General features: G+C 48.8%; 1 protein-coding gene across 1 annotated transcript in view; it reads left to right on the top strand.

The window, feature by feature from the left end:
* LOC138514720 (collagen alpha-1(VII) chain-like) overlaps nt 1-27306 on the top strand; it is a 1453166-nt gene that overhangs the window by 891282 nt on the left and 534578 nt on the right. The window contains exons 74-75 of the mRNA XM_069630120.1: nt 3537-3596; nt 23350-23397. Of these exons, the coding sequence (XP_069486221.1) occupies nt 3537-3596; nt 23350-23397 (108 nt within the window). The remainder of the gene's footprint in view (nt 1-3536; nt 3597-23349; nt 23398-27306) is intronic.

The following is a 27306-nucleotide window of genomic DNA, read 5'->3' as shown; positions in this document are numbered from 1 at the left end:
TGTGCTCAGAGATTCACAGCTCCACCTCACTAATGAGGCCCAAAAAGGCTGAAACATGTGTATGGGGCTGCTGTTGGTACTCTTGTTCAAAAGGGAATTGCCAGAGCATTTCGATGCTGGACTGTCCATGTGGGCGGGACAAAGACTGATATGCAAGTGTATATTTCCCATCTGTGAAAGGTACAGTGAGAAAAAAGTGATAGCTGCAAACTCTCAAACTGGAAAAAACCCACAGAATAGGTTGTCATGCCATGTTCTTCCTGGAGAGGGACGCCTGCTACCTTTTTTGAAAAATCCAGAATAAGGCACTGCGAGCAGCTCTCAACATTCTCAAACGTGAACATATCACCACTGCAAGAAAAAAAGCCCATGGGCTCCCTATTAGCGAATGGATTTTATTAAAAACCCTGAACTTCCCAGGGATCAAGCCGAAATTTGACGTAGACATACAAAAGACTTGGCACCCAAATTGTGAGATCAAGATGAGGGATATGTTCCTGAATGGGAAATTTGTTACACCAGAAGATTTTGCAACTACAATAGGGGGTGGGCAGCTAGCAATCTTACAATATCACTGTATGAAGTACGCATTCAGAGCGTAATGGCCATTGTTTCCGGATGAACCCGCTTCACACGAATGCTTTCAATCCCTATATTCGCAAACCGGAACAGGTGTCTCTAAGTCATACACTATTATACAATCACACACGCCATCACTAAATACAGTTAAAGCCACCTGGGAAACTGATATGGTCATCGATTATGAAAAATGGAAAAGATAGTCTATTATCGAAAAAAGTATCGTTAAATGCAGGTCTGCGTTTAATTCAGTTTAAAGTATTGAATAAATTGCACTACACACCGACCAAAATGTCCAAATTTACGAACACTGTATCGGGTGGGTGTCAGAAATGTGGAAATCCCATGGCTGATTCATTCCATATGTACTGGGCTTGCCTGTTGATTGCTGGGTTCTGTAGAGAGCTAGCCGAGACATTTGAGGAAATAACACAGATTCCAGCGGACCTCACAACCCAAAAATATTTGTTTGGTGATATAGGGAAAATGGCGGAGGTCACCAGAAGGTTATTTAATGTAACTTGCACTGTAGCTAAGAAATGCATTCTTCAAAATTGGAAAAGTCCACATGCACCACGTATGGACCGCTTTCTTCGAGAGCTCACCTACGCGAATGAATGTGAGGTACAGTACGTGATAACATTACCCAGAACAAATCGGCCAAAAGACATTTGGGCACAGTTCAGAATATACCTTTGTGATATGCTGTCAGATGAACATGTGAACTTAACTTGGATTTGGAAACTGAGTGTACCGCAACGTGCAATGTAATTACGCATCTTTGTTGTATACTGGTTGTTGTTGAATATGAGATGTAGCTATGACGTGACACACAATCAATAAATAAAGTTTTCTTTAAAAAACCCTGTCATTTATGCACAGATGTCTCTCCAATGTAGCTCCCGCCCCTTCCTGTCACAGACAATCACAAAAGGAAAGTCGTCCAGACCCACCAGAGCGGCCTATGCTCAGCGCCTCACCCAACCCAAATTTAAATGGGCAAAAGCAGGCAGCTCAAGCTTCCTAACTATTGCAGCCAAAAGATTCAACCTACTCCCTCCGGCCATGCGAGCCGAGCAATCATACTGGACCTTCCAGAGATCACTAAAAACGTGGCTGTTTGCATCGTGCCTAGAAACACTTGTCTACAGGCGCGTTATAAATTACTTATTTCATAAACAGTCAGCTGACCTTCGTCTGATCTACTGTCCTTACGGGTAATTGGTCATGTAACACAGCCTTGATGCCCTTGATTTTAGTGTGCTTTATAAATGGAAAAATACATTAAATAAATAAATAAACATGTGCATTGACACCAGCAGAGGTGATGTCACAGAAAAGGCCATTGCAAAGAGGGTCATCGGTTTTTGATGCTTAGAGGCACCATGGGAAATGACATTACAAGAGGTTGCCATGAGTAAGCCAAGAGAGCCCTTTGTGGAGTGGAATACATGGACCCTCAGTATTACTATATAGGAGCAACTCTAAAGTCAGGTAAACCATGAGTGAGTTTATTTTCATAATAGCATATATAATAACATAAGCTGTGAACTGAATCACTCACAGGGACCCCAGATAAGACGCAGTGCTATTCAATGATTTGCCCAGAATCACACATTTTGGTTAAGTGGTTAAACTGTGATGTGTGTGCTTTAAGCATTTGGCTACATATATTCAAGAGTTTAGTTGATATAAATATTTTTTACGGTTTTGGTTTGAGTTTCCTGCGATTGAATAACACTGTGTTCATAACAATCCCTTGTAACGAACACACATTACATAAGAAACCAACAGTACCTATGTAAATCGTCAGAGGCTTGCTGAGCAAAAAGTGTATGGCTTTATCTTTACTTTCCCCATCTTGAAAAGAAGGTTGCCCACAGTTGCATCTTGGAAAGCAATGTGAGCCTCGGGTTTTTTACTTGAGTTATTTCCCACATAATGTACCATTATGACTTCTTCTTATTTCTCATCACCAATCATTTGCCCTTCCTAAGGGCCTAACCCCGCGACAACAGACCCCTCTCTGTGGTGTCTGCGGTTATCAATGTCTAATGGCTCCCACCATAATGCTCAGTTGACACAAAGCATCATGTTAAGATGTTTCACAGATCCCTGTGAGAGCCGTTTTGCTGCCCTGAGCTTTAACTATCATGAACGTTTTGGCAAGAACTCTGAAGTTTTTGCCCCCCACCTCCCTCCCACCTCTGTATCAAAATCAGGTTTTTTCCCTGTACTAGAAAGGTGGGACGCAACCTATACAATAGGGACAAAATAAGAGACAGTGCCCAATCTAGGAACTGGGGCCACAGTGTTTGCCCAAAATCACAAGGCTTCACTCCAGCGCAATAACACCATATTCCCCATACTGACAGCTTTCCCCCTCAGGAACTGCAGGTAAATAAGCCTCTCAGCCAGGAACAACGAAGGAGCTTTTAGGAAGCGCTGTTGAGCACCTATCATCACTCTGATAGCACACATTTGATTTCTGTACTCCAGTGGTGGACAAGCTACAGCCCTAAAGCTGTATTGGCCTACAAAGTCTATGATCCCTCACATTGACTATGCTGGATAGGGCTGATGGGAAATGTAGGCCAAAACATCAGAAGGATGGCAAGTTGCCAAGCGTGGCCCGACTCATTACAGCTCGCCAGGCCCTAAATGAGCTATTTATTGTGTGAATCAATAAAGCTACTCAGTTCCACAGGAAGTGGTGCCACCGCCACTGTATTTACCTGTACAGCTGAACAGAAGCCAGTCTTCCACATTTCTTGCATGATACGCTATTGCACGAGGCAAACATCCTAAAAGGAAAGCCATTGTTATATATGCAATTTGGTATCAAAATAGTTGCACTGAGGGTTGCGAGGGTGGGAGGGGGTGGGGGAATATATGCATCTTTTGCCAAGGGACTGCGTCATTTCATGTGATCTTTGTTTTCATTTTTCACTTTTCAGAATCGTGAACTAGCAAGTGAAAATCCGGAGGCAGACATTGACGAAGCCCCACAGGAAAAGGTCTCTTCACTTGTTATTGTTTTGAAATTAACTGCTCTCCATTGACACGCTGCGGATTGCTCCTGACAGAGAGGTGTGACGCATCTGCATTGTGTTGGAATGTGAGCAGAGCAGACGCCTTCGGACCTGCTCATTAGTGCCATGTTTCAGGGTCCTGGTACTTCACCCTAAGGCTAGTTCCTTTACACTTCACCCCTGATTGTTGCAAATGTCTCACAGTCCTGCTGCTATAAAATGGTGAATTTTTGAGCACTGTATCTGCTGTCATGAACTTACGGTTGATCTTTTGTCACGCCTGTGGTCACGGTCAGGGCCGGCCTTAGGGGCAGCAGCACCGTGGGCGAATTGGCATCCCCTCTACCCCCCCACGGCCGCCCCCACATGCCCCCCTGGTCAACAGGGGGCAGGGCGGGCCAGGATGTGCCATTTTCTCGGGCGAGGAGGTAATGATATGAGGGTACATCAGCACCCTATTGTTATTACATGCGCTCTGCGGCCTCAGGTGCATTTAAAAACAATGGGGCGCCTGCCACGCCTTCTGCCACTATGCCAACTCGGGGGAGCCCTTGAAAGACTCCCCCGAGCTGACGTGGTGGGGGGGCTAATGGCGCCCTTTGGTTATTAAAAGCGTCCACGGCGGGGGGGGGGGCATTTCATAACAATCGTGTGCTACAGAGCCTACAGTTTTGCAGCTGCAATCTTCAAAGGCCTCTTCCCCGATAATCCCACTGAACCGGCATCGAGTTGCAATACTCACCTGCATGGGATAATGCAAGGCCGCCTTGGCTCCCTGAGTATTCCGGAGTCACGAGCAGAGGCCATCAAAGGTTTGGACACTGTGTAGCGGGATGCCTTCCCTGGCGAATGGGCCCTCCTGTTGACCCGTGGGTCTATTAACATGACCATGGATTTGGATTGGTTTATCGAGAGAGAGGGCTTCCTCTTGATGCAGAATGAGTTGGTGCGTCTGCCTGAATCCCCTACAGTAGAGACACTGCCCCATTAATGTAAAGCAGCGGTCTTCAAAATTGGGGCTAGCCCCCTTAGTGGTGCCGAAGGATGTCCAGGTGGGGGCAGACGCTTTAAAAATGGATTAAGATGACTGTTATTCATATAAAAAAGGATTAAGGTGACTGCTTTTAATAGGAAATATAAGCAGTAGACAATATACTTACATTTTAAAGAGCTTGGGGCCCCCCTGGACTTCCTCATGACCCCTAGGGTAGCTAACCCCCCCTAGGTGGGGGTCCTAGAATCAATACATTTACTCAACGGGATTGGGGGGGCCTCGGAATGAAAAAGTTTGAATACCACTGATTTCAAGGTTAAAAATTAGAGGTGTAAGCTTGCAAAAATCTGGGGTGCAAGCACAATCCCTACGTGACTCGCTTTTGAATGTTCCGCTAGTCTCTTAAACCCTTGTGTGCCCCATAGGGTACCGCTCCCCAATTCTCTGAATGGAGTGCTGTGATCAGGCTCGGGAGGGCGTTCTCTTGTCCAGATTTCTGGAGGACTTGCCTAGGATAGGCCAGTCATGTGAATCAGAAGGCTGCCGTATATCCATGAATGCAAGGCTCTTTTCCTCCCTCTTCACCGCCACACCTCCATATGTAACCAGATGTAGCAGCAAGCAGTGCTGACATGACCCTCAAATCCTGCATGAAGTGCCTTTCCTATCCACCTCATAATCCATGTAGGAGCCGCCTCCCATGGGGCTGCAGCATACTAGCCCTCTACCTGGAACCCTTTCCAAATATTGGAACTATCTGTAGCAGCACTTTAATACACAGTGTATGCATTGCACACACACTTTTATATTCTTCCTACACTGGTGCCCACAAATGGCGCATACTCTCACATGCATCTACACAATGTTACGAGACTCTGCCCCCCTAACAGGGAGAGAGGGAGCCCACGTGATAAAATGATGTGGGTGAGGGGAGGAGTGATGAGGGAGAAAGTTGTTTTTTTTTTATTTTATTTTTTTAAACAATTTTATTCAATAAAACAAAACAAATATCAACAAACACGCAGTGCAAATAGCAATACAATTTCACATTGTTCATTACAAAATATTGGTCACTGCTCCCCTTATCCCACCCACCCCTACGAACCTATTGTTCCACTCAGTCTGTATCCGCACCGTATGGTGGAGTCTCGTTTCCAGTGGATTCCGTCAGATTTTGTATTGTTCCAAACAGTTCCGCTACCAGCGATTTCCATGCCGTCAGGGTTCCCACCTCTTCTTCTCCCCCTATATTACTTGCTTCCTGCCATACCATGGTTTCCGCCTCCGCCCACTTCTGCAACTCTTTCCACCACATCTCCACACGGGGCCTATGACAAGCCTTCCATCCCATGGCAATATTCCTTTTTGCAAGCACATATGCTAAATCCTTCAATTTATTAACATGCTTAAGTTTTTGCGATCTGGGGTAGCCCCCCAGTAAGCAAGCCCAGGCTGAGTCTACGACAATAGTGACCCCTTTTGCGGCTAGTTTCCCCGCTACTTCACTCCAGAAGCGCTCAATCACTGGGCAGGACCAGAACATATGTACCATATCAACATGTTCCTCGTCGCATTTGGGGCATGCCTGTCTACCGGCATTTTGAAACCTCGATATCCTCAGGGGTGTCATATATGCCCTGTGCGTAATATATAGCTATCTCTGTTTTAATCTGGCGTTCCTTGACACCCTCTTGCGGTACCCCAGGGCACGTTCCCACATCCCATCCTCCATCGGGCTCCCACCTCCGCCTCCCAGTCTGATCTCAGTTGCGTTAGTTCTTTCCCAACCCTGGACATCAACATTTCGTACAATCTAGAAACCTCATGCCCTCCTTCCGTTATATCATATATCATGTCTAAAGTACCATCAGGCTCTTCTTCCAATATTGTTTCTGGCCAAGTTTTTTTAATTTCCTGCACCATTTTATAATATGCAATATATTGGCCCTCATGTAACCCCACTTCCTCCCTTAACTCTTCAAAGTTTATAATAGTCCCCTCCCGCCACACATCACCCATAGTTGCCAATCCCACCGATTCCCAGTGGTTCCTAATTGTCCTTCGTAGCTGTTCATCTTCCTTAGCCAACACAACTAACGGTATCTGTGGGGAGCATGGAACTGGGTTTCCCATCATCCGGCATGCACGGCGCCAGATCCTCCACCCAAACATCATCATTTTAGGACACACTTTCATTTCCGTCTCAGGTAACCAAATTATTTCTTTTAAATAAAATGGGGCACTATCTGTTCTAAACAACTTAGATTCAGGGGTCGCTTTATCTGAGAGCCATTTGGCGACATATTGCAGTTGGCTCGCTACATAATAGGCCTCATAGTTAGGCAGTTTTATTCCCCCTTTCTCAGAAAAGTTCTGCAACTTCCATAGTGCCACCCTATTCCTGGTACCCTGCCACAGAAAATCCCTGCACATGCCGTGTAGTCTGGTGAAGAACTTCTTAGGTATAAAATACGGAATGTTTCCAAAATAATGCATGAGCCTGGGCAAGACGACCATTTTAAGCATTGCACTCCGCCCCATCATTGCTAGAGGTAACTTTGCCCAAAACGTCATATTCTTTTCGATTTTCCTCATGGCTGCCTCTGTATTGCGCATATGTTCCTCCTCCACTGTATGATACACATCTGTCCCAAGGTACCAAAAAGTACCAACAGCCCAAGGAGCTTGCAGCACCGGCAACCGCCCGGCGGGGATCCCCTTATAACTTCCTAACGGGAAGATAATAGATTTCTGAGGGTTTACCGCTATGCCAGACAGCCCCTCATACCTGTCCATAACTTCTAAGATGTACTGGAGATTCTCCTCCGGGTATTTCAGGTACAACAGCAAATCATCCGCATACAAGGAGATCAAATGTCGCTCCCCTCCCACTTCGATGCCTATGGTATCATACTGTTGTCTGAGATATATCGCCAAAGGCTCGAAAGCTAATATGTACAGCATGGGGGACCATGGGCACCCTTGTCTGGTGCGTCTGCCCAGTTGCCATCTCTCGGAAATCACTGCTCCTGTTTTGACTCTGGCCATCGGTTCACTATATAGCATCCTTGCCCATATTATGTATCCAGGCCCCATAACATAGCCCGCCAATGCTGCCAGCAGCCACGGCCACTTGACTGAGTCAAAGGCCTTCACAGCGTCTAAAGACACTATTGCCATTTCGCCATAATTTCTGCTCCCCCATTCAACAACTCGATGAAGTCACCTGTGATTATGAGTTATGTTCCTATTTGGGACATAGCCCGTCTGATCCGGGTGTATTAGTTTGCCAATGACTCTGCGCAGTCTGCTTGCTAGGACGGCTGTCAGTATCTTGCTGTCATGGTTCAGCATCGAGGGCGGTCTATAGGAGCCACAGCTATCTCCAGGCTTATTTGGTTTGGGAAGCGGTATTATAATCGCCTCCCTAAATGATTCTGGCAGCCATCCTATCTCAAACGTTTCATTTAGCATATCCAACATCGGGGGAAGCACTTCTGCCTTATACACCTTATAAAACTCACTCGGAAACCCCTCCGCACCTGGGGTCTTACTAGTAGGTAGCTGTCTCATCACTCCTTCTAACTCCTCTATGGTAATGGGTGCATCCAACTCCTCTCTCTCTTCGGAACTTATTGTGGGCAGACCTATGTCGTCTAGTGTCTCTCTTATTTCGTCACAACTACTTCTCCCCGTATCCCCATATAGATCCCTGAAGTAACTTGCAAATTCCTGATTAACTTCCTCTTGGGTGTCAGCTACACTGCCATCTTCTCTTGTTATTGTTCTGATGGTGGGTCTGGGGATCTCGCTCTTGTACAACCATGCCAGAAGCCTTCCTGTTTTATCTCCACCCGCATGCTGTCTTTCTATAGATTTCCTATAGTTAAGGTTAGACAATCTATCCCATAGCTCCGCACATGTCTGTTGCCATTTAAGTATCAGCTCCATGTCTATTCCAGTGTCATCTCCTCCTTTCAGTGCCTTTTCCAGTTCCCTTTCTGCCTCATCTAGATCAGCTAGGATTCCTCCTTGTAGGCTTTTAGATTTTGCTATGGCTATGCCCTGCAACACTACCTTAAAGGCTTCCCATAGCGTGCCTGCTGAGTCCACGCTCCCCGTATTTACCTCAAAGTACTTTATGATCTCCTCCTTTATGTCTTCCCTGAAAAGGGGGTCTTTAAGTGCCTCTGCCCAGAGACGCCACGTCGGAATCCTCACTCTTGCGGGGCAGTATTGCCAGCCTATTACCAGCGGCGAATGGTCCGACAGGACCCGCGCCTTATATTCTGCCTGCACCATCTCCGTCATTATCTCTGATGTGACGAAGACATAGGGCTTCATTACACGGAAGGCGGTAAGGCTTTACCGGTACCGGTAAGGGTAACGGTACCGGTAAAACCTTACCGCCTTACTACGAGGTCCCTTTGCGGGTCCTCCCTTAACGCCTGTTTTTTCCAGGCGTTAAGGACGGGACCCGCAAAGGGACCTCAGAGCTAATTACGGTACCGCAATTAGCGGTACCGTAATTAGCACCTACATCATTCCCATTGAGGCAAATGGGGCTGACTGGCTATGATGTAGGGGTAATAGAGGATGGCGGAATTAGCGCTATCACCCACCTTGGAATATGGCGCTAATTCCGCCATCCACCAAGGCGGACCCAGTATGGGACCGGCGACAGCCATGGCGCTAATAGCGCCATGGCTTACCGCCTTCTGCGTAATGAGGCCCATAGTCTAGCCGCGTATGCAACTGCTGTGGAGCAGAATAATGCGAGTACTGCCTTTCATAGGGGTGCTTTATTCTCCACACATCCACCAGACCAAAGTCGTTTAGCAGCGCCTGTAGCGCTTTTGCCGCTGGAGCAGGTCTATCAAACTTCTGATCTGATCTGTCCGTCTTAGGGTTTAGTACACAGTTAAAATCACCTCCCCAGATCATTGTGCTTCCCATATACATGCTTAGAGCGGTACTCAGGGTTCGGAAATAAGTAGCAGTATTTGGATTGGGGGCATAGGTGTTCACAATGCATACCTCCTTGTTCTCCACTAGTCCCCTTAGTATAACCATTCTCCCGTCCGCTTCCGCAGATTCCTGCAACTTGTGAAATGGGACATGTGGCGCCTCCCAAATAAGCACCCCTCTAGCATAAGCAGAGTATGTCGAACCCGCCACTACCCCTTTCCATTTTTTCACGACTGTTCCCAATTTATCCCGCGTCAGATGAGTCTCCTGTAATAGTGCAATATCTATTTTTTGTCTGCGCAGGTATAACATCACCTTGTTCCTTTTCAAATGACTATTAAGGCCCCTGACATTCCATGTAATAATTCTAAGGTCCCCCATGGCATATTAGAATTCCCGTTCCCCTCCCACCAGTGCAGATCAGTTCCTCCTTCCGTTTTTGTCTATGTAGGCTCATACCCCAGTTCAAACTTTCCCCAACTAAAAACACCCCACACAACCCTCCCTTTCTCCCTCCCGCCATCCCTCCCTTCCCCAACTCCCCAAACTCCTCATTCTCCCCCCTCACCCTCCTCCCCTCCCATCCTCAACATCACCCACCCCAACTGTTGCCCAGCTCCATCCCTGGATCTCAGGCCCCCCCACATCTAGCTCTTTCTGGCTCGCGCCTGTACTCGAAGCTCCGCAGGGTGAGGTCGCCCTAGTGACTGACCTGCTACAACAACTATTATTACTCGGGGGTGAGTAGGGTGCTAGCACCCAGCCGCTCCTATTTGCAACAGTCCAACTACGCCTAGCTATTCAATCTGTGCATGCATGCGCACTACTATATTCCAGTCTCTTAAATTCGACACAGTCTGAGGTATCCCAGTAGAATGTAACCTTTACTCAATCGCATCCCTTAATCTTAAGCACTATCATTATCTCTGCTGGGACATTCGCCCTTCATCCCCTCAATATACGTGCATGGTCCCCATCACTTATCGTGTTCCTCTCGAGCCTGCTCCATGTCTCGTTCCGGACAGCCCTGAAGGTCCAGCCATGACGTTGCTTCTTTCGGGGTGTCGAAAAAGTACATCTTGCCCTTGTGCTGCACTTTCAATTTTGCAGGGTACAGAAGCATGTATTTTATATCCGCCATACGTAGCCTCCATTTGATTGCCACATAACTGTACCGTTGCCTCTGGACCAGCATTGTATAGTCAGGATATGCTGTAATAGTACTTGAAGCCCTTTCGATTGTTCTGTTCCGCCCTTGCGAAAATACTCCAATATCTTCTCACGATCTTTATAGTTAAGTATTTTTGCGATTATCGCCCTGGGGGGAGCCCCAGGCTTCGGCCTCCTCATAAGGGCTCTGTGCGCCCGCTCCACTGCAAATCCTTGCGAAAGTTTTCTGGCCCCTATTTCCTGTAAGAGTAGATTCTCAACGTACTCTGTAGGGTCTTGGCCTTCCTCCCCCTCCGGCAGGCCGACCATGCGGATGTTGTTCCTCCTTGCTCTCCGTTCTGCCTCCTCCGCACGATTCTCCAGGTTAGCCACCTGTTTCTTCAGAATATGGACCTCCTTTGCATTGTTGGTACTGGTATCCGTGTTGGTTTTTACCGCACTCTCCAGGCTGCATGTCCTCTCAGCCAACGCCCTAACATCCTGTCTCAGCAGGGTGACGTTGATGCCTACTGCGTCTATCTTGGCCTCCAGGGAAGTGCGCAAGTCCGCCATAGCTAATCCCCACGAGTCTTTCAGTTCCGTGATAGCCGCCAGAATCTGGTGATTTTCCGATGCTACAGTGCTCTCCACCGGTGCCGTCGCGCCACTAGGTGCTGCGGTCGCAGGAGATAGCTGTGTTTTAGCAAAGGCTTCCATTGTGGATTGTTTGTTCTTATTCTTGCTTATGGCACCTCGCCCTGACATCTTGTAGACGCAGTTATGTGTCTGGGGCTGCTTGGTCTCTGATGTATCGAACCTGCACTTCTACTTTGAAGCAAACCCAGTGTGGCACTTCAGATCCTAGATAGTTGTCCAGAAAAATTCCTGTATAGGCTTGAGTTAGTTGGGCTCTTTCCCAGAGTGGGTTGTGCTCTCCCACGTATTAACTTAACCTATTGCATCGTAGGGATCACTTTTTCTCTTGCCTTAATCCTCCGGTGTTTGGGCTCTGTGCACAATGTGAGACCGTTGTATATATCTACAGCAGTCTTTCCTACACACTCTCCAAGTGCCGTGCTTCACTTTGGTGTTTTATATTTTAGGCTCTGTGGCATCTTCAGGGTAATCTACTGGTTTTTGGTCTCCCAGCATGCCCCCAGCTCCCAGTGTTGCGCACCCCTTTGCCCCTATGAGTGCAGAACCATCTCCATCAGTGTCAGCCCACCAGCGCAAAACGGTGTCCCCTAATAGCTATTTTTGTTGAGTGCTTGATTCCACTGTTCTGGCTGCTTAAACTAATGGTGAGCAGCTGCCCTGTACATCAGCTGCCCCTTCTGCTGAAGCACAATGCTCTGTTCTCCAGCCCAGCGGCAAGGAAGCAGGGCGTGCACGTCGTCCAATATATTTTCTTTCCCTTCATGTATCCACAGTCCTTGTTGTATAAAGTTTATTGACAATTATATGCCACAATGTATCTGCTTCGTGTCGCTCCCGCGCCTTTGTTACAATTAATCATTAAATTGCGGCAGGACCACAAACCTTGTGCGGCGGCTCGAGGCACCACCCAAAGCTCCCGCTGGCCTCGCCCGCATCGCACAGTTTATAACAAAGCCGGGCTACAGGAAGTCCTTGTGTGTTCATGTGGGCCTTGTTGCCAAATATCCTTTCCCCACCTGATGGACCTCTGGAGCGCTTCGCATGCATCTGCCATGCGCTTATTTGCCGTCTGTTCTTTCGAAGGCAGTGCAGGGCGGGTGCATCCAATGTTTTATTCCGCGGCCCCTCCCGCTCTACATCACCCTGCGGGGAGTGCTCAGCTTATTGTTGCTCGGGCGCACACTCCACATCCAAACCGAGTCTCCTGCTCCCGGTCCGAATTCACCTCACGCAGCGCACACATCGGGCGTTCGGCGCACGTAGGCAGGGAATACCCGGCCCCACGCGCCCGTCCTCTTATCCAAGCATGGCTGTTTCTGGGCACTTGGTCTCCAGGGGCGGTCCGCCTTTGTTGTTGTCCGTGTCCAGGGCCAACGCTGCACCACGCGAACCCGCAGCTCACCAGGCAGAGGTCTCGTTGTGTCGCCGCCCGCTTCCTTCCTTATAGCACAACGGCTGCCACTTTCATACTTCTGCTCCGGCCCTCTAGTTTCGATTCCTTTGTTCGCCGGCCATTTTAGGTAAACATTGTATCCGCTGCGGTCGGCCTCGTTAGGCGATTCCTTTGAAGTGCAGCTCACTTCTCACTCGATCTCTGCGCAATGCACAGCGCTCACGTTCCCATGCATATGCTGCCCTTCTTGGACTTGATAGCACGTTTTAGAAGGTAGTTATTGTCGGATCATCCGTCGGATCGTACGGAGCTGCACCAGATGCACGTCTTACTCCATGGATGCTCAAGCCACACCCCCATGAGGGAGAAAGTTAGTACGTAGTTGGAGAGTGAATAAAGCAGACGTTCCAGTCCACACCAGTGTTGCGTCCTTATTTTACCAGGCCATCCGGCCTAACAACTGATGACGAGGCAGTCTCCTGTGACCCGGAGTCCTCCCTCCAAGCTGGCGGGTGATCCCACCACACCAACAACGCATCCATCATCCTGCTGCAGTGCACGGTCCGCGCACAGTCCATCCCGTGTGCCTGCAATCCCACGGCGCACCACAACAACCAGTCCCGGGTCACGTCAAGAGAACGCTCCAGACGCTCCCTGCTGTGTATAAATAGCACAGTTTTCCAGCGCCTCACCGTGCGGCAGTCCGCCAGCGGTCGTCCTTCTCCACACATGCGGAGTCCTCAGGTCAGTGTGTCCTCCTCCCTCAATTACTGGTGCTCCCGCCAATACTACGCGCCGTTTCCTCCTCACATTGGCCGCTCTAGCCTTCATATTAAAAAAAGGCGTCAGCAAGCCAGGAAACAACGCGCTATGCACGCAACTGCCTCCTCCCCATACAGGCCGCTGCGGCCCGCAATACAAGAAGCGCCTCCACCTCCATCCACCACAGGCAATCCCACCGCTGCAAAGGCCGTCCTCCTCACACAGCAGCCAGACCACTGTGGAACAGAGCCCAAGGAAGTTAGCTTGTCACCCTGCAAACACGCTCCATCCAGACAAGATGCAGCGTAATAAATAATACAGGGACAAGGGAGGAAAACCTCACAGGCCGAGTGCCTCACACTGTGCCCACAGCTCATCAGTGGCAGCGTCCACAAGGAACCTCACACACAGGTCGCACGTGTGCTGATCAGCCAACCACTGGTAAGAGGCTAATGCCAGGAAGCACTCACATACCTCAACTGCCACACCTGCCACCTTGAGTGACCCTGCAACACCACCCCCGACCCCCCACCCCAGGTCCACATCAACCTTGCTGCACATGCCGCTCACGTTCACCATGACTCCACAGGCAGATAAAGCCTGAGGTGGGTTGAATGGATGGACGACTTTAACCACTATATAAAAGCAGCAGGCTAAGACAAGTCACTGAATCTGATGGGCATGTTCATCAACATTGTCGGTAGTGAAATCAAGACAGTCATCAAGAGAATCCCCCAAGAAGAACATCCAGATTTCACCTCACTGATAACTGCCCTAAACAAGAGACTCGTGATTATGAACGCTACATGTTCAATCAGTGCACACAGAGAGGGGAGGAAAAAGTTGATGAGAGTCAAAGGCACACACTGTCAGTTCCACGCCTTCTCTCTAGATGAAGCAATAAGACTGTGGGTGATAGAGGGATGCATATCCCAAACCCTGAAGAAGCAACTACTGAAAGATCCACTCTCAATAGACGAAGTAAGCGAGTTGGCCAGAATTTTTGAAAGAGTACACGCACAAGCGGCATCGATGATAGGAAATACCAGCACCAAGCAAGACAAAAACGAGCTCATTGCAGCGGTCCAACCCGTAAACCAGCGACCTGGTGACAGGGGAGCCATACCATACAGAGGGGCAACCAAACAGGCCCCAGACCACAAAGACAATGCTACCGCTGCAGGATGGCGTTCCCGCACTCAGGGGCATGCCCTGCATGCTCCCAAAGATGCGGCAACTGTGGTAGAGAGGGACACTTCCAGTCCATCTGCAGGGAAGGCAGGCCATTTCCCACTCTGCAAATGTCTCCACAACCACAAAGCAGAATGTACAGTTGAACTCCTCAAAGCCCAGCATACCAGACGAGATCCTACCAGCCAAGACGCTACGTACAGGTCGTAGAAGAATACCACCCGCAAGATTACTCCTAAGACTATGAATCCTACGACCAACTCATACACAATGGACTTACTATAGCCACGGCCATTCACATAATACGGAGCCCAACAAAAGGGAGATGCCTTCTGAGCTACCATACCGCATCCTGCCTAGGGTTCATTGATATTCATTTCCGTGAAGCATATGTAATCCAGTCAGTCTCACCATCAGGCGACAATAAGGAGGCCAAATGCATGATAAACGTCAACCCCACATCGAAGACTCCCAACACAAAAGAGACAATCCTGACAAAATTCCTGCTCTTCTGCAAAGGGCTGGGAAGACTGAGAGGTCCTCCCATTAAGCTGCATATCGACAACATGTTCCAGATAATTCCCCATCATCCCAGGAGAGTTGGGTTCCACTTGCAAGAGGCAGTCTCAAAGGAGCTCAACCAACTGCTCTGCGATGGCATTATTGAACCGGCAACATGCCCGACCCCCTAGGTTTCACCTCTGGTGATTGTGCCCAAAGAAGGACGATGTCGAGGCTGTGCATAGACATGCGGATGGCTAACACTGCCATGCAAAGAGAACGACACCCGGGACCCCGAATCAAAGACATGATTGTCCAGCTCAATAAGGCTGTGATGTTCTCCAAACTGGACCTCAATCAGGGTTACTACCAGATGGAACTACACCCAGAGTCGAGGGGCATTGCCACCTTTGCCACCCACAATGGCCGATTTCAATACAGACGCCTTAACTTTGGCATTTCGTCAGCTGCCGAAATCTTTCAGGAGGCTATCAGACAAGTCATCAGGCCGGTAAGGGGAGCACTGAACTATAGCGATTATATCCTTGTCTTCGGCAAGTCCCGAGAGGATTATGACACTGCTCTACTGGCGACATGCACGGCAGTCCAAGAAGCAGGGCCAACACTTAACATCGACAAGGGCCGTTTCAGTAAGACAAAGTTAAAATTCTTCAGACACATCTTCTCCACAGAAGGAATGACGCCAGACCCCGACATGGTCAGCACCATTTCGAACCTTCAGGAACAAACGCAACTAGCGGACGTTCGATCATTTCCGGGGATACAGGCTACTGCACTCGCTACATTCCACATAATGCGTATATTGCAGAACCATTACGACGTCCTGCTGCAGAAAGACACCATGTTTACCGGGTCGAAAGAATGTCAAGAGGCATTCGACACCATCAAAACAGCCCTGGCAGAAGCCCATCGGTTGGCCTACTTTGATCCTGACTGGCACACAGAAATTATCGTGGATGCGAGCCCCATAGGGCTAGGAGCAATTCTGGCACAAACTAGCAGTCCTGATGAGCACCCCAGACACATTGTTGCCTACGCGAGCACAGCCCTGGCTCCACCCGAATCTGCATATTCTCAAGCAGAGAAAGAGAGCCTGGCGGCAGTATGGGCCTGTGAGCACTTTCACAACTTTGCCATAGGGAAGAAATTCACATTGATCACAGATCATCAGGCTCTGCTGTCCCTATTCAGGAACCCACATACCAAAATGCCTCACAGGATTGAGCGCTGGTGCATCGGACTTCAAGAATACAACTTTGACATTATCCACAAGCCTGGGGATGACAACAACCCAGCGGATTACCTGTCACGTCACCCGACAGGCACGCCTAGCTCCAGAGAAGGTGATATAGAATATATGAACTACATGGCCTCCATTGCTCTCCCACCAGCAATTTCACTCGAGATGGTCGCAGCAGCATCCGCTGCAGACCCATCCATGGTGCTAGCAATCAGTCTAAAAGGAAACAACAAGTGGAAAGATTATCGACATGCTGTTTTAAACCACCCGGGGATGTGCAGAGAAGAGATGGACAGGCTTGCGAGGATACACACCAAACTAGCTGTGAAGGTCCATGCAGTCTTCCTGAGAGGATGTCAGCTGGTCATTCCCGTGACGCTCAGGGAAGTGGTGATTGAGATGACAAATGAGGGGCACAGGGGTGCCGACAACACGAAACGACAGCTGCGGTGTCACGTGTGGTTTCCTTTTTAGACTTGATGGTTGACAGATGGATGAAAAACTGCTTAGCATGTCAATGCACGGTGAAGGCAGAAGCCTCAGTCCCACTCCAGCCAACGCACATCCCAGACAAGCCATGGGATAGAGTAGTGGTTGACCTTTATGGACCCATTACATCTGGAGGGTACCTCCTACTGTTCATTGATGAGTACTCAAGGTTCCCTATTGTCAAAAAAATGGCGATCACTGCATTCGCCCATGTAGCAGTGACATTCAACAAAGTACTGAGCGATTGGGGCACCCCCAGGATGATTAAATCCTACAATGGACCCCCATTCAGTGGTCACGAGTTTGCATCCTTTGCGAAACACATGGGGTTCACCCATCAGAAGATTACGCATAGGTGGCCACAAGCTAATGGAATGGCTGAACGGTTTATGGCCTCCATTATGAAGACAATTCAGAGAGCTTGCATCGAGTGCACTGACCCCCATCAAGTGCTATGCCGGCTCCTCCGAGATTACTGGAACACCCCCCACGAAGCCACCAACAAGGCACCTGCAGAGCTAATGATGCAATACGCTGTCCACACCCGTATCGTAAGGAATCCAATGACCCAGTTGGAGGGAGATCCGGGCATCATAAGAAGGGACACTGAGAGGAAAGAGAAGGCGAGGGCAGACACAGACTTGAGGAGAAGGGCTATGCCCATGAACTTCTAAGTGGGCAATGAAGTTCTGGTACAACAGGCAATCACCAAGAAGACTGACGCCCGGTTTGCACAGAGGCCGCTCAATATTGTAGCCATCAAAGGCACCATGGTGACGGCTGAGAATGCAAACAGGGAAGTCACAAGGAACAGTTCCTAATTCAAGCACTTTGTTAAGAGAGAAGAGGAAAGGCCACCACCACCCGATCCTGATCCTGAACCACGAGAGCCCAGAGATGACTTGTGGGTTCCCCCAGGAGAAACCCATCACCAGGTGGCGGATCCATCGGAAACAACAGGGCCACCCATGGCCAGCGAGAGGAGTGAAAGGCCCCAACGCACCATCAGAAGACCACCTCGCCTAGTTGAAGAGTGCTGAGGCGAATGTCAGGACATTTGTCTGGGGTGATGTTACGAGACTCTGCACCATTAAGAGGCATAGAGGGAGCCCACGTGGGAGAAGGGAGGAGTGATGAGGGAGAAGGTTAGTACGTAGTTGGAGAGTGAATAAACCAGACATTCCAGTCCACTCCGGTGTCACGTCCTTATACCATGCCATTGTTACCGGACCGGCAAACCTATAATGAGGCCACATGTACATCTTGTTGCATTTATTGGCCTTTAAGACACAAAGAAATGGTGTGTGTGTCTGTGTGTGGGTTCCATAAGATCACTTTATCACAGCCCACCGCATTGTTGCGCACATCCACAGACACAAATGTAGTTATTATTATAATTTAATGACATCACATCATCATACAGGCACTGCCCTACTATGGAACAGCCTCCCCCTCCCTCTGTGTCTTGAACAGGACCGTCTCAAATTCTGAAAGCACCTTCAGACTTTCCTCTTCCCCTCCACCTTCCCTTTTTCGCTACTCTGCTCATCTCTCAGTTGCTGTGATTGGTGTCTTGGACCCTTATGAATCCTCTGGGCCCTTGACAGCATGCAACCAATCTCCCCAGCTTCTGCCTACCTTCAGCAGTTGCCTCTGCACACCCTCTTCCCTGGAGACTCGCACTTTGCACCCATGGCGGCTCCAGGCCGGGTAGCACTTACCTTACCTTGCACTTCATCTGTGGTTCACCCACGAGCACAGACACCTCAGCACCTACCCCACTTTCCACTTCCTTGCAGCACTTGCTCGTACTGAATGCTCACAAGGCACATAGTTTCGTACTTCCCTGCCCTCCACTGTATCTACTTTTTGTGTATTCTCTGTATTTGTATTTACTTAAATCCCATGTTCCATCCCTGTTTCCCTGCGGGGGCTTTGAAACAGGATTTATTTACTGTATAAGCGCCTAACAAGCGATCAATAAATAAATAAATACAATGGGTGGGATGGAGTCAGCAGGGTGGGTGCATGTGTAGTTGCTGCTTGTTAATGATTGTCAAGATGCAAAGTGCACCTGCTCTCTAAGGTGAGAGATTTAACAGGCTGTCCTGCCCCTAGAAATGGCCCTGATTACACCCCACTGTTTTCAGCTGTTCTGCGCCATTACAGAGGATCACCTTTAAAACAACCTCGACCCCACATCCACACAACGTTCGATGGAATGGAATAAGAAGCAGAGGAATTCTCAATAGTTTGTCAGAGCTGGAAAAGGGATTTCCTTCCATAACTTTAATGCTCTTTTTAAACAAGCACAGACACAGCAGGAATGGCGTCAGGGCCTTTCAAACATTTCACTTGAAAAGAGCTCCTGGAGCTCTTGGGGGCCCCAAACAGATGCCCCATGACTCATGGCAAATGAAACATTGTCATTTAATTGGGGCATTAAATGCTGTCTTTGCTGACATCCTCAGGCGGCCACCTCCCTCTTGGAAAATTCAGCAACTTTATTATGACCACGTTGCCTTTTTACACTGATCTCCCCCCCACCATGCCTCCCACCAATCCGTCCCTCCAATGTTAGCAGCATGCTGTCAAACTGTGATTAATAGCTTTTCAGTGGACCTTTGGTGTTTCAGCTCCCTGCTGGCAGCCTGTCCCACGATAATCTGCTGCTATTAGCCCCCTCGCTGCTTTCTTTTGACTGACTGTTCTTTGCAGCTGTAAGGCAGGGGGGGGGCGTCAAACATCATGTTGAAACGTGCCCCCCATGAGTCATGAGAGATCTTCAGCTGACCCTGGAAGTGTTGAGAAACTACTTGGATGGGTGAAGGTGTTGACTCTCGTTTCCTCCCACCAGCACTCCCACACTCTCCTACATCTCGCACTTAATGCAGACCCATCGTTTGTCCCCAGGAGCATCCTTAATCATGCGCTGTTGTAATTGGTGGAGAGTGAGGCATTGCTACATTTAAACACGTTGGATGTTCCTGGGGCAGGACAAAGCAACAGCAAGGAGGCAGACGAAGAGTTCTATGAAAGGGTCGCAGCATGAGGGCACGCATGCACCTCCTTTTCAATGAGACCAAGACATCCAGTCCACCCCTGCTGTGTGCTTGAAAGGTAGCGAACAGAACAGGTTCAACAAACTGGGAGTACCTGAATAACTTCCATCAACAAAGCCCCGGGTGACCACAGGCTGAACTGCAATGCGCCTATTCACAACTGCCCACCTCCTCGGGGAGTCCAGATCCTTGCACACCGGGCATGTGCGCGCTCACAAACACACACACACACACATCCCTTCACATAAAGGGACCCAGGCATCTGCACATTCACAGCTGCCCGCCTGCTAGGGGAGGCCAGATCCTTGCACACCACACACACCCACACACACACACAGACCCCACTCCCCCTTCACATAAAGGGACCCTGTCATTTGCAAATTTACAGCTGCCCACCTGCCAGGCGGAGTCAGATCCTTGCACACGGGGCACGCGCTCTCACTCACTCACACACACAGACACACACACACACACAACACATCACACACACAGACACACACATCCCTTCACATTAAGGGACTCTGGCATCTGCACATTCATAGCTTCCCACCTGCTAGGGGAGGCCAGATCCTTGAAGAAGAGGCACACACGCTCATTCACACACACACACCCAGACACACACACACATCCCTTCACATAAAAAGGACTCTGGCATCTACACATTCACAGCTGCCCACTTGTCAGGGTAGGCCAGATCCTAGCAAACGGACACGTGCACACTCACAAACCCATCCCTTCACATATTGGGATGCACTTACAGTGTCCCAACCAGGCAAAAAGGTTCAGGCCGAGAAAAACCTATTATTAAGTGCCACAGTGGGAGCAGGTTGGGTTTTGAGCTGCAGAAGGCACGTGTATCACTTGCAGTGAGTTCTGACACCTAATAGATACATCATATAACAACAGAGAAAGAGCAACAACAGTATTAATGTTACGGTTGCATACGTTATAGGTAGGGCAGTGTATTTTAGGCCCTGTGTTTAGAAATGGTATACAATGTTATGTTTTGACTGAGTTGCGAGTTTGGTTCTGAAATAGGTGGAGAGTGAAGATGGGAGTAAGAAAGGCGTTGCGGTAAAAGCGAGGTCAGCGGCTCGGCATGGAATTAGTGCAGTCATATTGGATTTCAAGTCCTAGCACACGATGAGCAGAATGAAGGCCCTGATGTGGAGCTGCGGCTCTGCTTAGCTCAGTCCCAAGACAAATCCCCTTTCCATCCCCCCAAGAGAGAAGTGGAGGTCAGAGACACCCACGCTGCGTAGACAAATGCTAATTGTATCGAGCTGTAGAGCTCTAAGGCGATGGGAATGGAATGTTAGATGAGGGTATGTTGGGATGTCCCCTTTGTAGGACACATTCATGAGAACAGAACACAAGGGCTTGTGATGCCAACAGGCCAGGCGTAGATTTAGAGCACTACTGCCCTCTCCCCATGAGCAGTCATCCCATTTGAATAACATGTAGATGTATAACCAAAGCAAATAAAAACATGAAATTCAGGCTTAAGAGTGGTGCCCTGATCAAGCCTCTACTGCGCACCTGGGCTCTAAAGGAGATAAGGGGGAGCCACGTCTGGAACATACCCTGATTTGGGATAAGAAGAGCGGAGGAGATACCAGTACATTTAGCACTAGGTTGAGGGTGCATCTTATGTGTGCGCTGCAGTATCTGGTGTAATGAGAATGCCCTTTGTCTTACCAAAGCAGAGTTGGCCTCGCCAGTCTTACTTTGAATGCGCCTGGGTCGGAGGGATGCACATCACGTGATGGTCAAGATGTATTAGTGTATCTATATACCTGTTTACCAGTCATGTACTAGAATTCAATAGTAACGATGTAGTGGGCCACGTTCATTGGCGAATGGGCTTAGATAAGGTGTGGCCAATCGATCCAGGGACAAAAGGGGGATATTATCATGTCATATAAGCGGTAGCCAACGAGGGTGGCGGGATGACTTACTAATCTATGTATGATAAAGTGTGGATTTTCACTATATAACCTGTAACTTCTTGGGGCGTGACAAGCTCCTTGTCAGTTCAGTTCCATGGGACTGTCTTAAAACTTTTCATATAATAAACCCTGTTTTCCCTTGCAAAGCAGTGCAGTGGTTATTTATCGTACAGGTTTTAGGTCATGTCGCTCTACACACATAAAGGGGACCTGCAATCGGCACATTCACAGCTGTCCACTTGCCAGGGGAGGCCAGATCCTTGCATGCAGGCATGCATGCGCAGACACACACATACACGCGCACACATCCCTTCACATAAAGCGACCACAGCATCTGCACATTCACACCTGCCCACTTTCCAGGGGAGAGATAGTTCTCAACCTTTTGTGTCACAAAGGTGTGTGAAAACACGGATTTTATTTGGGGGGGTTGGGTGGGAGCGGGTGAGATCCCCTTGAAGTGAATGGGATTATAAAGGGCTTGACAGGTGAGTCAGCTGATTGCAAGTCGTGTGCCACCCGCCAAAAGCAGGTGTGTTAAGATATGGGGGAGGCCAGATCCTTGCAGGTGGGCATGTACGCATGCAGACCCACACACATCCCATCACATAAAGGGACCATGGGTTCCACACATTCAGAGCTGCACACTTGCCAGGGGAGGCCAGATTCTTGCACACGAGAATGAGCACACACACACAGTCACACACACACATCCCTTCACGTAAAGTGACCCTGGCGTCTGCACGTTCACAGCTGTCCACTTGCCAGGGGAGGCCAGATCCTTGTACACGGGCATGCCGCACACACACACACATCCCTACACATACATGGACCCTGGCGTCTGCACATTTACACCTACCCACCTGCCACCACAGGCCAGATTCTTAACACATGTATCCTTTTTTTGCATCTTGCAACGCTCTATCCTTCTGGGTGCACCTTTGTGTTTTCCAATTAAAGGTCCTGTTAGGCGCACAGTAACCTGCTGTAGTGTTCGAAGTCTGGTTCATGTTGCTGTCACTGTCCAATCCACTTTGTGGAATCTTACATGATGCTGGCCCAATTAAAGGCATGATTATTTTTCCTAAAGTCGCATTTCCATTTCTGCTCATCAGAGGTAGGCCTTGTTTCATTTTGTGGTGCGACCACGTGAAATATCTTTGCTTGATTTCTTGTGTCCTTCCCATGACAATCGTTCACAAAGCTTGCTCCCTCCATAACATATGCATTAGAACCCTTGTGATTACAAAGAAAAGTACCCCGTGGCTGCTTCCATTATACGTCATCACGGCTCACCCCAGAGATCGTGCTTCGAGTGCCATGAGCCCCGTTTCATCTAAAATCGTTTTCTTCTTTTCGCAGGAGGCAACAGAAGGGCACCTGTATCCCCAGGGGGAGCCTGGAATGAAGGTAACTTCAATATGTGCGTCATTTCAAGTCTTGTCTTGGCCCTCCCATTGACTCTGTAGACCCTACCCATATTGGTGACTACCCTGTACACCGCCATATCCAATCAATATGAGCAGGGCCATGCCACTACTGGAAACAGGATCTGACTGCAGGCAAGAAGGGACTTTGGCTCGCCAGATATGTTGGACTACAGCTCCAATCAGCCCTAGCCATCACAGTCAATGGTGGGGGATCATGGGAGTTGTAGTCCAGAACATCTGGAGAACCATAGTTTGCAAACCCCTGTTCTAGAATCTGCAATACATGGGAATGTTGAGTCCCAACAAGACGGTCTGTCAGTCACACCCTGATTCCTTGCCAACATATGTCCTCTGCTACAGTGATTCCAGCCCATAGTAAGCAGTACAGGGGGGTATATTAATTCTATTAAAGACCCACAGGCTTCAATCCCCTTTCAAAACACGTTGAAGAGCAAATAGACTACATCCCAAAGCAACTCTGGGGTCTCTTGTTTTTTTTGGGTATGAATTCGTAACCTTTTATAAAATTCTCAATTCCACTGTCCAATCCTGTCATAGTATCCCTCTCGTGACCTCATATCCTGTGCCTAGACCCTCCTCTTTCCTTGATTCAATATCCATGAACCAGTTCAAATTCTAACTACCGAAACCTAGTCCACCCCCAAAGTCAGAACAACAATTCCAAAATAGCACCTAGAGCGAAAACAACAGGGCAGTTCTTTCAATACCATCAGATCCTCAGATGATGACAAGCAAAGTAATTCTGGCCATCTAGCAGCTATGTCTGGAGCACACATCACGCTCTCGCCACCTCAAGAGAATTGTAGGTCAGCATGGGCGTAATTATAGGGTGGGACAAGGGTGTTTGTCCTCCCCCCAACTTTTGTGGCACACCATTTTGTCCCCCTCATTTGTCATGGGCCCCTCTCCTTTAGATGTCATGCCCCCCCACCATTTTCAGCACAGTTGCTCAGTTAGACATCAGCACCCGCCAACATCACTGACAGAGCAGAAACAAAATGACACTCTACCAGAGGTGGACTGTGAACCAAACGAGGCTCTGAAAATAATGTTCAAATTGGCCCCATGGACACACTTCCAGCATGCTGAACTATTTTACTATGAGAAAAGTTGTAAATTAAATAGGTTCGCACATAAAAGAGGCCCGGGTGCAGAGGCCGACAGCAGATGTTGGAATGAGATGTGCACTATTCAAAACATTGCCACCCTCACCAAGGATGCCACATCTCTTTGCACTTTGGCCAGCATCCTTACAATCATTGTGGTAACAGGACTCCCTTCGGCTACACACATGGATGAGGTGCTCTTCACTCATGTATTCCATTTGCATGGTCTACCCACTAAGATCATTTCTGAACGTGGATCCCAGTTTACGTCCCGCTTTTGAACTGCATTGTGCAAACTCGTTGGGATCACTACAGCTTTCTGCTCAGGATGCCACCCGCAGACCAATGGTCAGACTGAGCGCACCAACTACTCCCTTGAGCTGTATCTGCAGGGTTTTACATGTGGTATGCAGACAGATAGCAGCACATATCTACTCATGGCAGAGGTAGCCTACAACAACACTGCTCATTCTGTGACTGGGGTTACTCCCTACTACTGTTGTATGGAGTTTCATCCAGAAGTCCTGCCAATGCATGCAGTAGTTCCTGGTCCGATGGTGTCTAGCAACAATCTGGCCCTTCATCTACAGTAAATACACGGCAAGGTGTTCAAACATCTTACAGATGCCAAGGCCATGCTTAAGACTGTCGTAGACAAGCGCTGCTCTTTAGTACCTCTCTTCAAACCAGGGCATAAGGTGTGGCTCTCCACCAAGAGCTTACCTTTGTGGCACATCCCTCAGAAACTTGCCTCTTGTTTTTTTGGTACCTTTCGGATATCTCACCTGATTTCCTCTGTGACTTTTCATCTTGCTCTGGCTCCGGCTTAGAAGGTAGATCCCATTTTTCATGTGTCCCTACTGAAACCACATTGGACTGATCAGTTCCATCATCCTCAACCCCGTCCTGGTCTGCTTTTGCTGTCTGGCTGTCCCGAGTACGATGTAGCTGATATTTGTGAATCCCGCATCCACTGTGGTCGGCTCCAGTTCTTGGCCTCCTGGAAGGCTTATGCTGCATCTGACAACTCCTGGGAACCCGCTTTTGGTGTCCATGCCCCCCATTTTGTGTGTCGTTTCTTACTGCGTTGCCCTTGGAAGCCTGGTGCTCCTTCCGGTCCCTGGGGAGGAGGGGCAGCATGTCATGGTGCTGCCTTTATTGCGGCGCTGCGCTTACCTTTCCTGGAGGACACGCTGGCATTTGGGGGATCGCCTCCTACCGGGGCCGTCATGATGTGGTCCTTCTCACTGGCCCCTTCTCATGGGGGCTGCCATCTTGAAGAGCGCGCATGCGCAGGGGACCAGATGCCGGTTTCCGCACCTGCACGGTTCACACGACTTGTTGTGGTTGCTATGGGTTACCCAATGCGGCCATGGCGCATCGATCTCGCAAGAAGGTACATAAGGGGAACTGACGCTGCCATCTGTGCAACACAACTTTCCTTGCTTGAGGATTGACGTTGCCCTTTTCAAATCCTTGTGCCAGTCTCTACTTCCTCTTGGTCAGCCCTTTTCTAAACTGCCAGCATTATTCTCTTATCTCTCTTCGTTGAGGTCACTCTCTCTCCTTCTCCCTTTCCTTGGACCTGCTTCTCTGTTCTGGATTATGTCTCCCTGCCTTTCCTTGTTTCTTGTTCTGGCTACCTTTTTTCCTTCCTCTTCTTGGGCGCCCACATCAGTTTTTTGTACTGTCCTGACACCACCTTAATACATGGGTGGTCCTTTCTGTGGTGTTGGGAGAGGGCTCCCGGTTTCCGGTTAAGTTACAGTATCTCAGACTAGAGGCTGGGGGTGATCTTCCTTACCATATCATCTCAGGAGCAGATTTGACACCAGCACCAGGAGGAACTTGGATCGAAAGCTGAAAACCACAGGTACGCGGGAGACCTGGGGGCACCTCTTTATAGCATTTGAGATATGCACCCCTGTACCAAAACTATGATGATTATAAGTTGCCCAGGCTGGTAGCAGGGTAAACTCTAAAGATAAACTATGCCTGGGATTAAGCATGGTGCGTGGCACTACTCATGATCATTGCAGCCACATTCCATTTGAGATCACACGTGTCAGATCCTTTGAGCCAGCTCACCTGTGGAAGGTGGTGTGTGTGTTCTAGCCAGACAGGCTGAGCCTGCCAAATGAAAGGACAGGTACCTGAATGGCCCTGCATCTTCTTTGATCTCTTTGTGAGGTTAGGTAACACCCTCCTCCAGAGACAGCCACGCAAAAGTCAGTTGTCCTGAGACTAGGCATTTAAGGAGCACACTAGGCATTTAAGGAGCACACCAATTCAAAGCAAGTAGCATCACACCAGGGTACTACATTTGTAAAGGCCTTGATAGTAGTGAGAAGGGAAGGGGGAAATGTTTGTGTAGACAGAAGATCTCTGTACAGTGGTGGAAGACTTGCACCCTCTTGTTCCTCTTTGCCTCTCTCTCTTCTTCTTGTCTCCCCCACCTCCTCTAGAGCAAATAACTTTGGTTGTGATGTCAAAAAGGCAAAGTCCATCCATTCTAAGGACAGGGATTGGACCACTGAGGCAGGCTATCTTCAGTTCAATCACCTGGTGGCTTTTACTTTTAAACAATGGGGTCTCACACCACTTCTTTGATTCATTCTGGAACAACGCATTAGAAGGATTCATTGGACCTCTTTTGAGAGAGTTGCACTTTCCAAAGCCCTCAGCCATTGAGGTGAAGAAGGAGTAGCCCAAAGCAGAGGATAACTCTGCCTCCACCCACTTCCAGGGCACATTGGGAGTAA

The sequence above is a fragment of the Ambystoma mexicanum genome, chromosome 12 (genome assembly GCF_040938575.1).
Source record: "Ambystoma mexicanum isolate Mex_15411 chromosome 12, UKY_AmexF1_1, whole genome shotgun sequence".
Taxonomy (NCBI): Eukaryota; Metazoa; Chordata; class Amphibia; order Caudata; family Ambystomatidae; genus Ambystoma; species Ambystoma mexicanum.
Note: the sequence above shows the minus strand (reverse complement) of the source record. Positions and strands in the feature narration are given on the sequence as shown.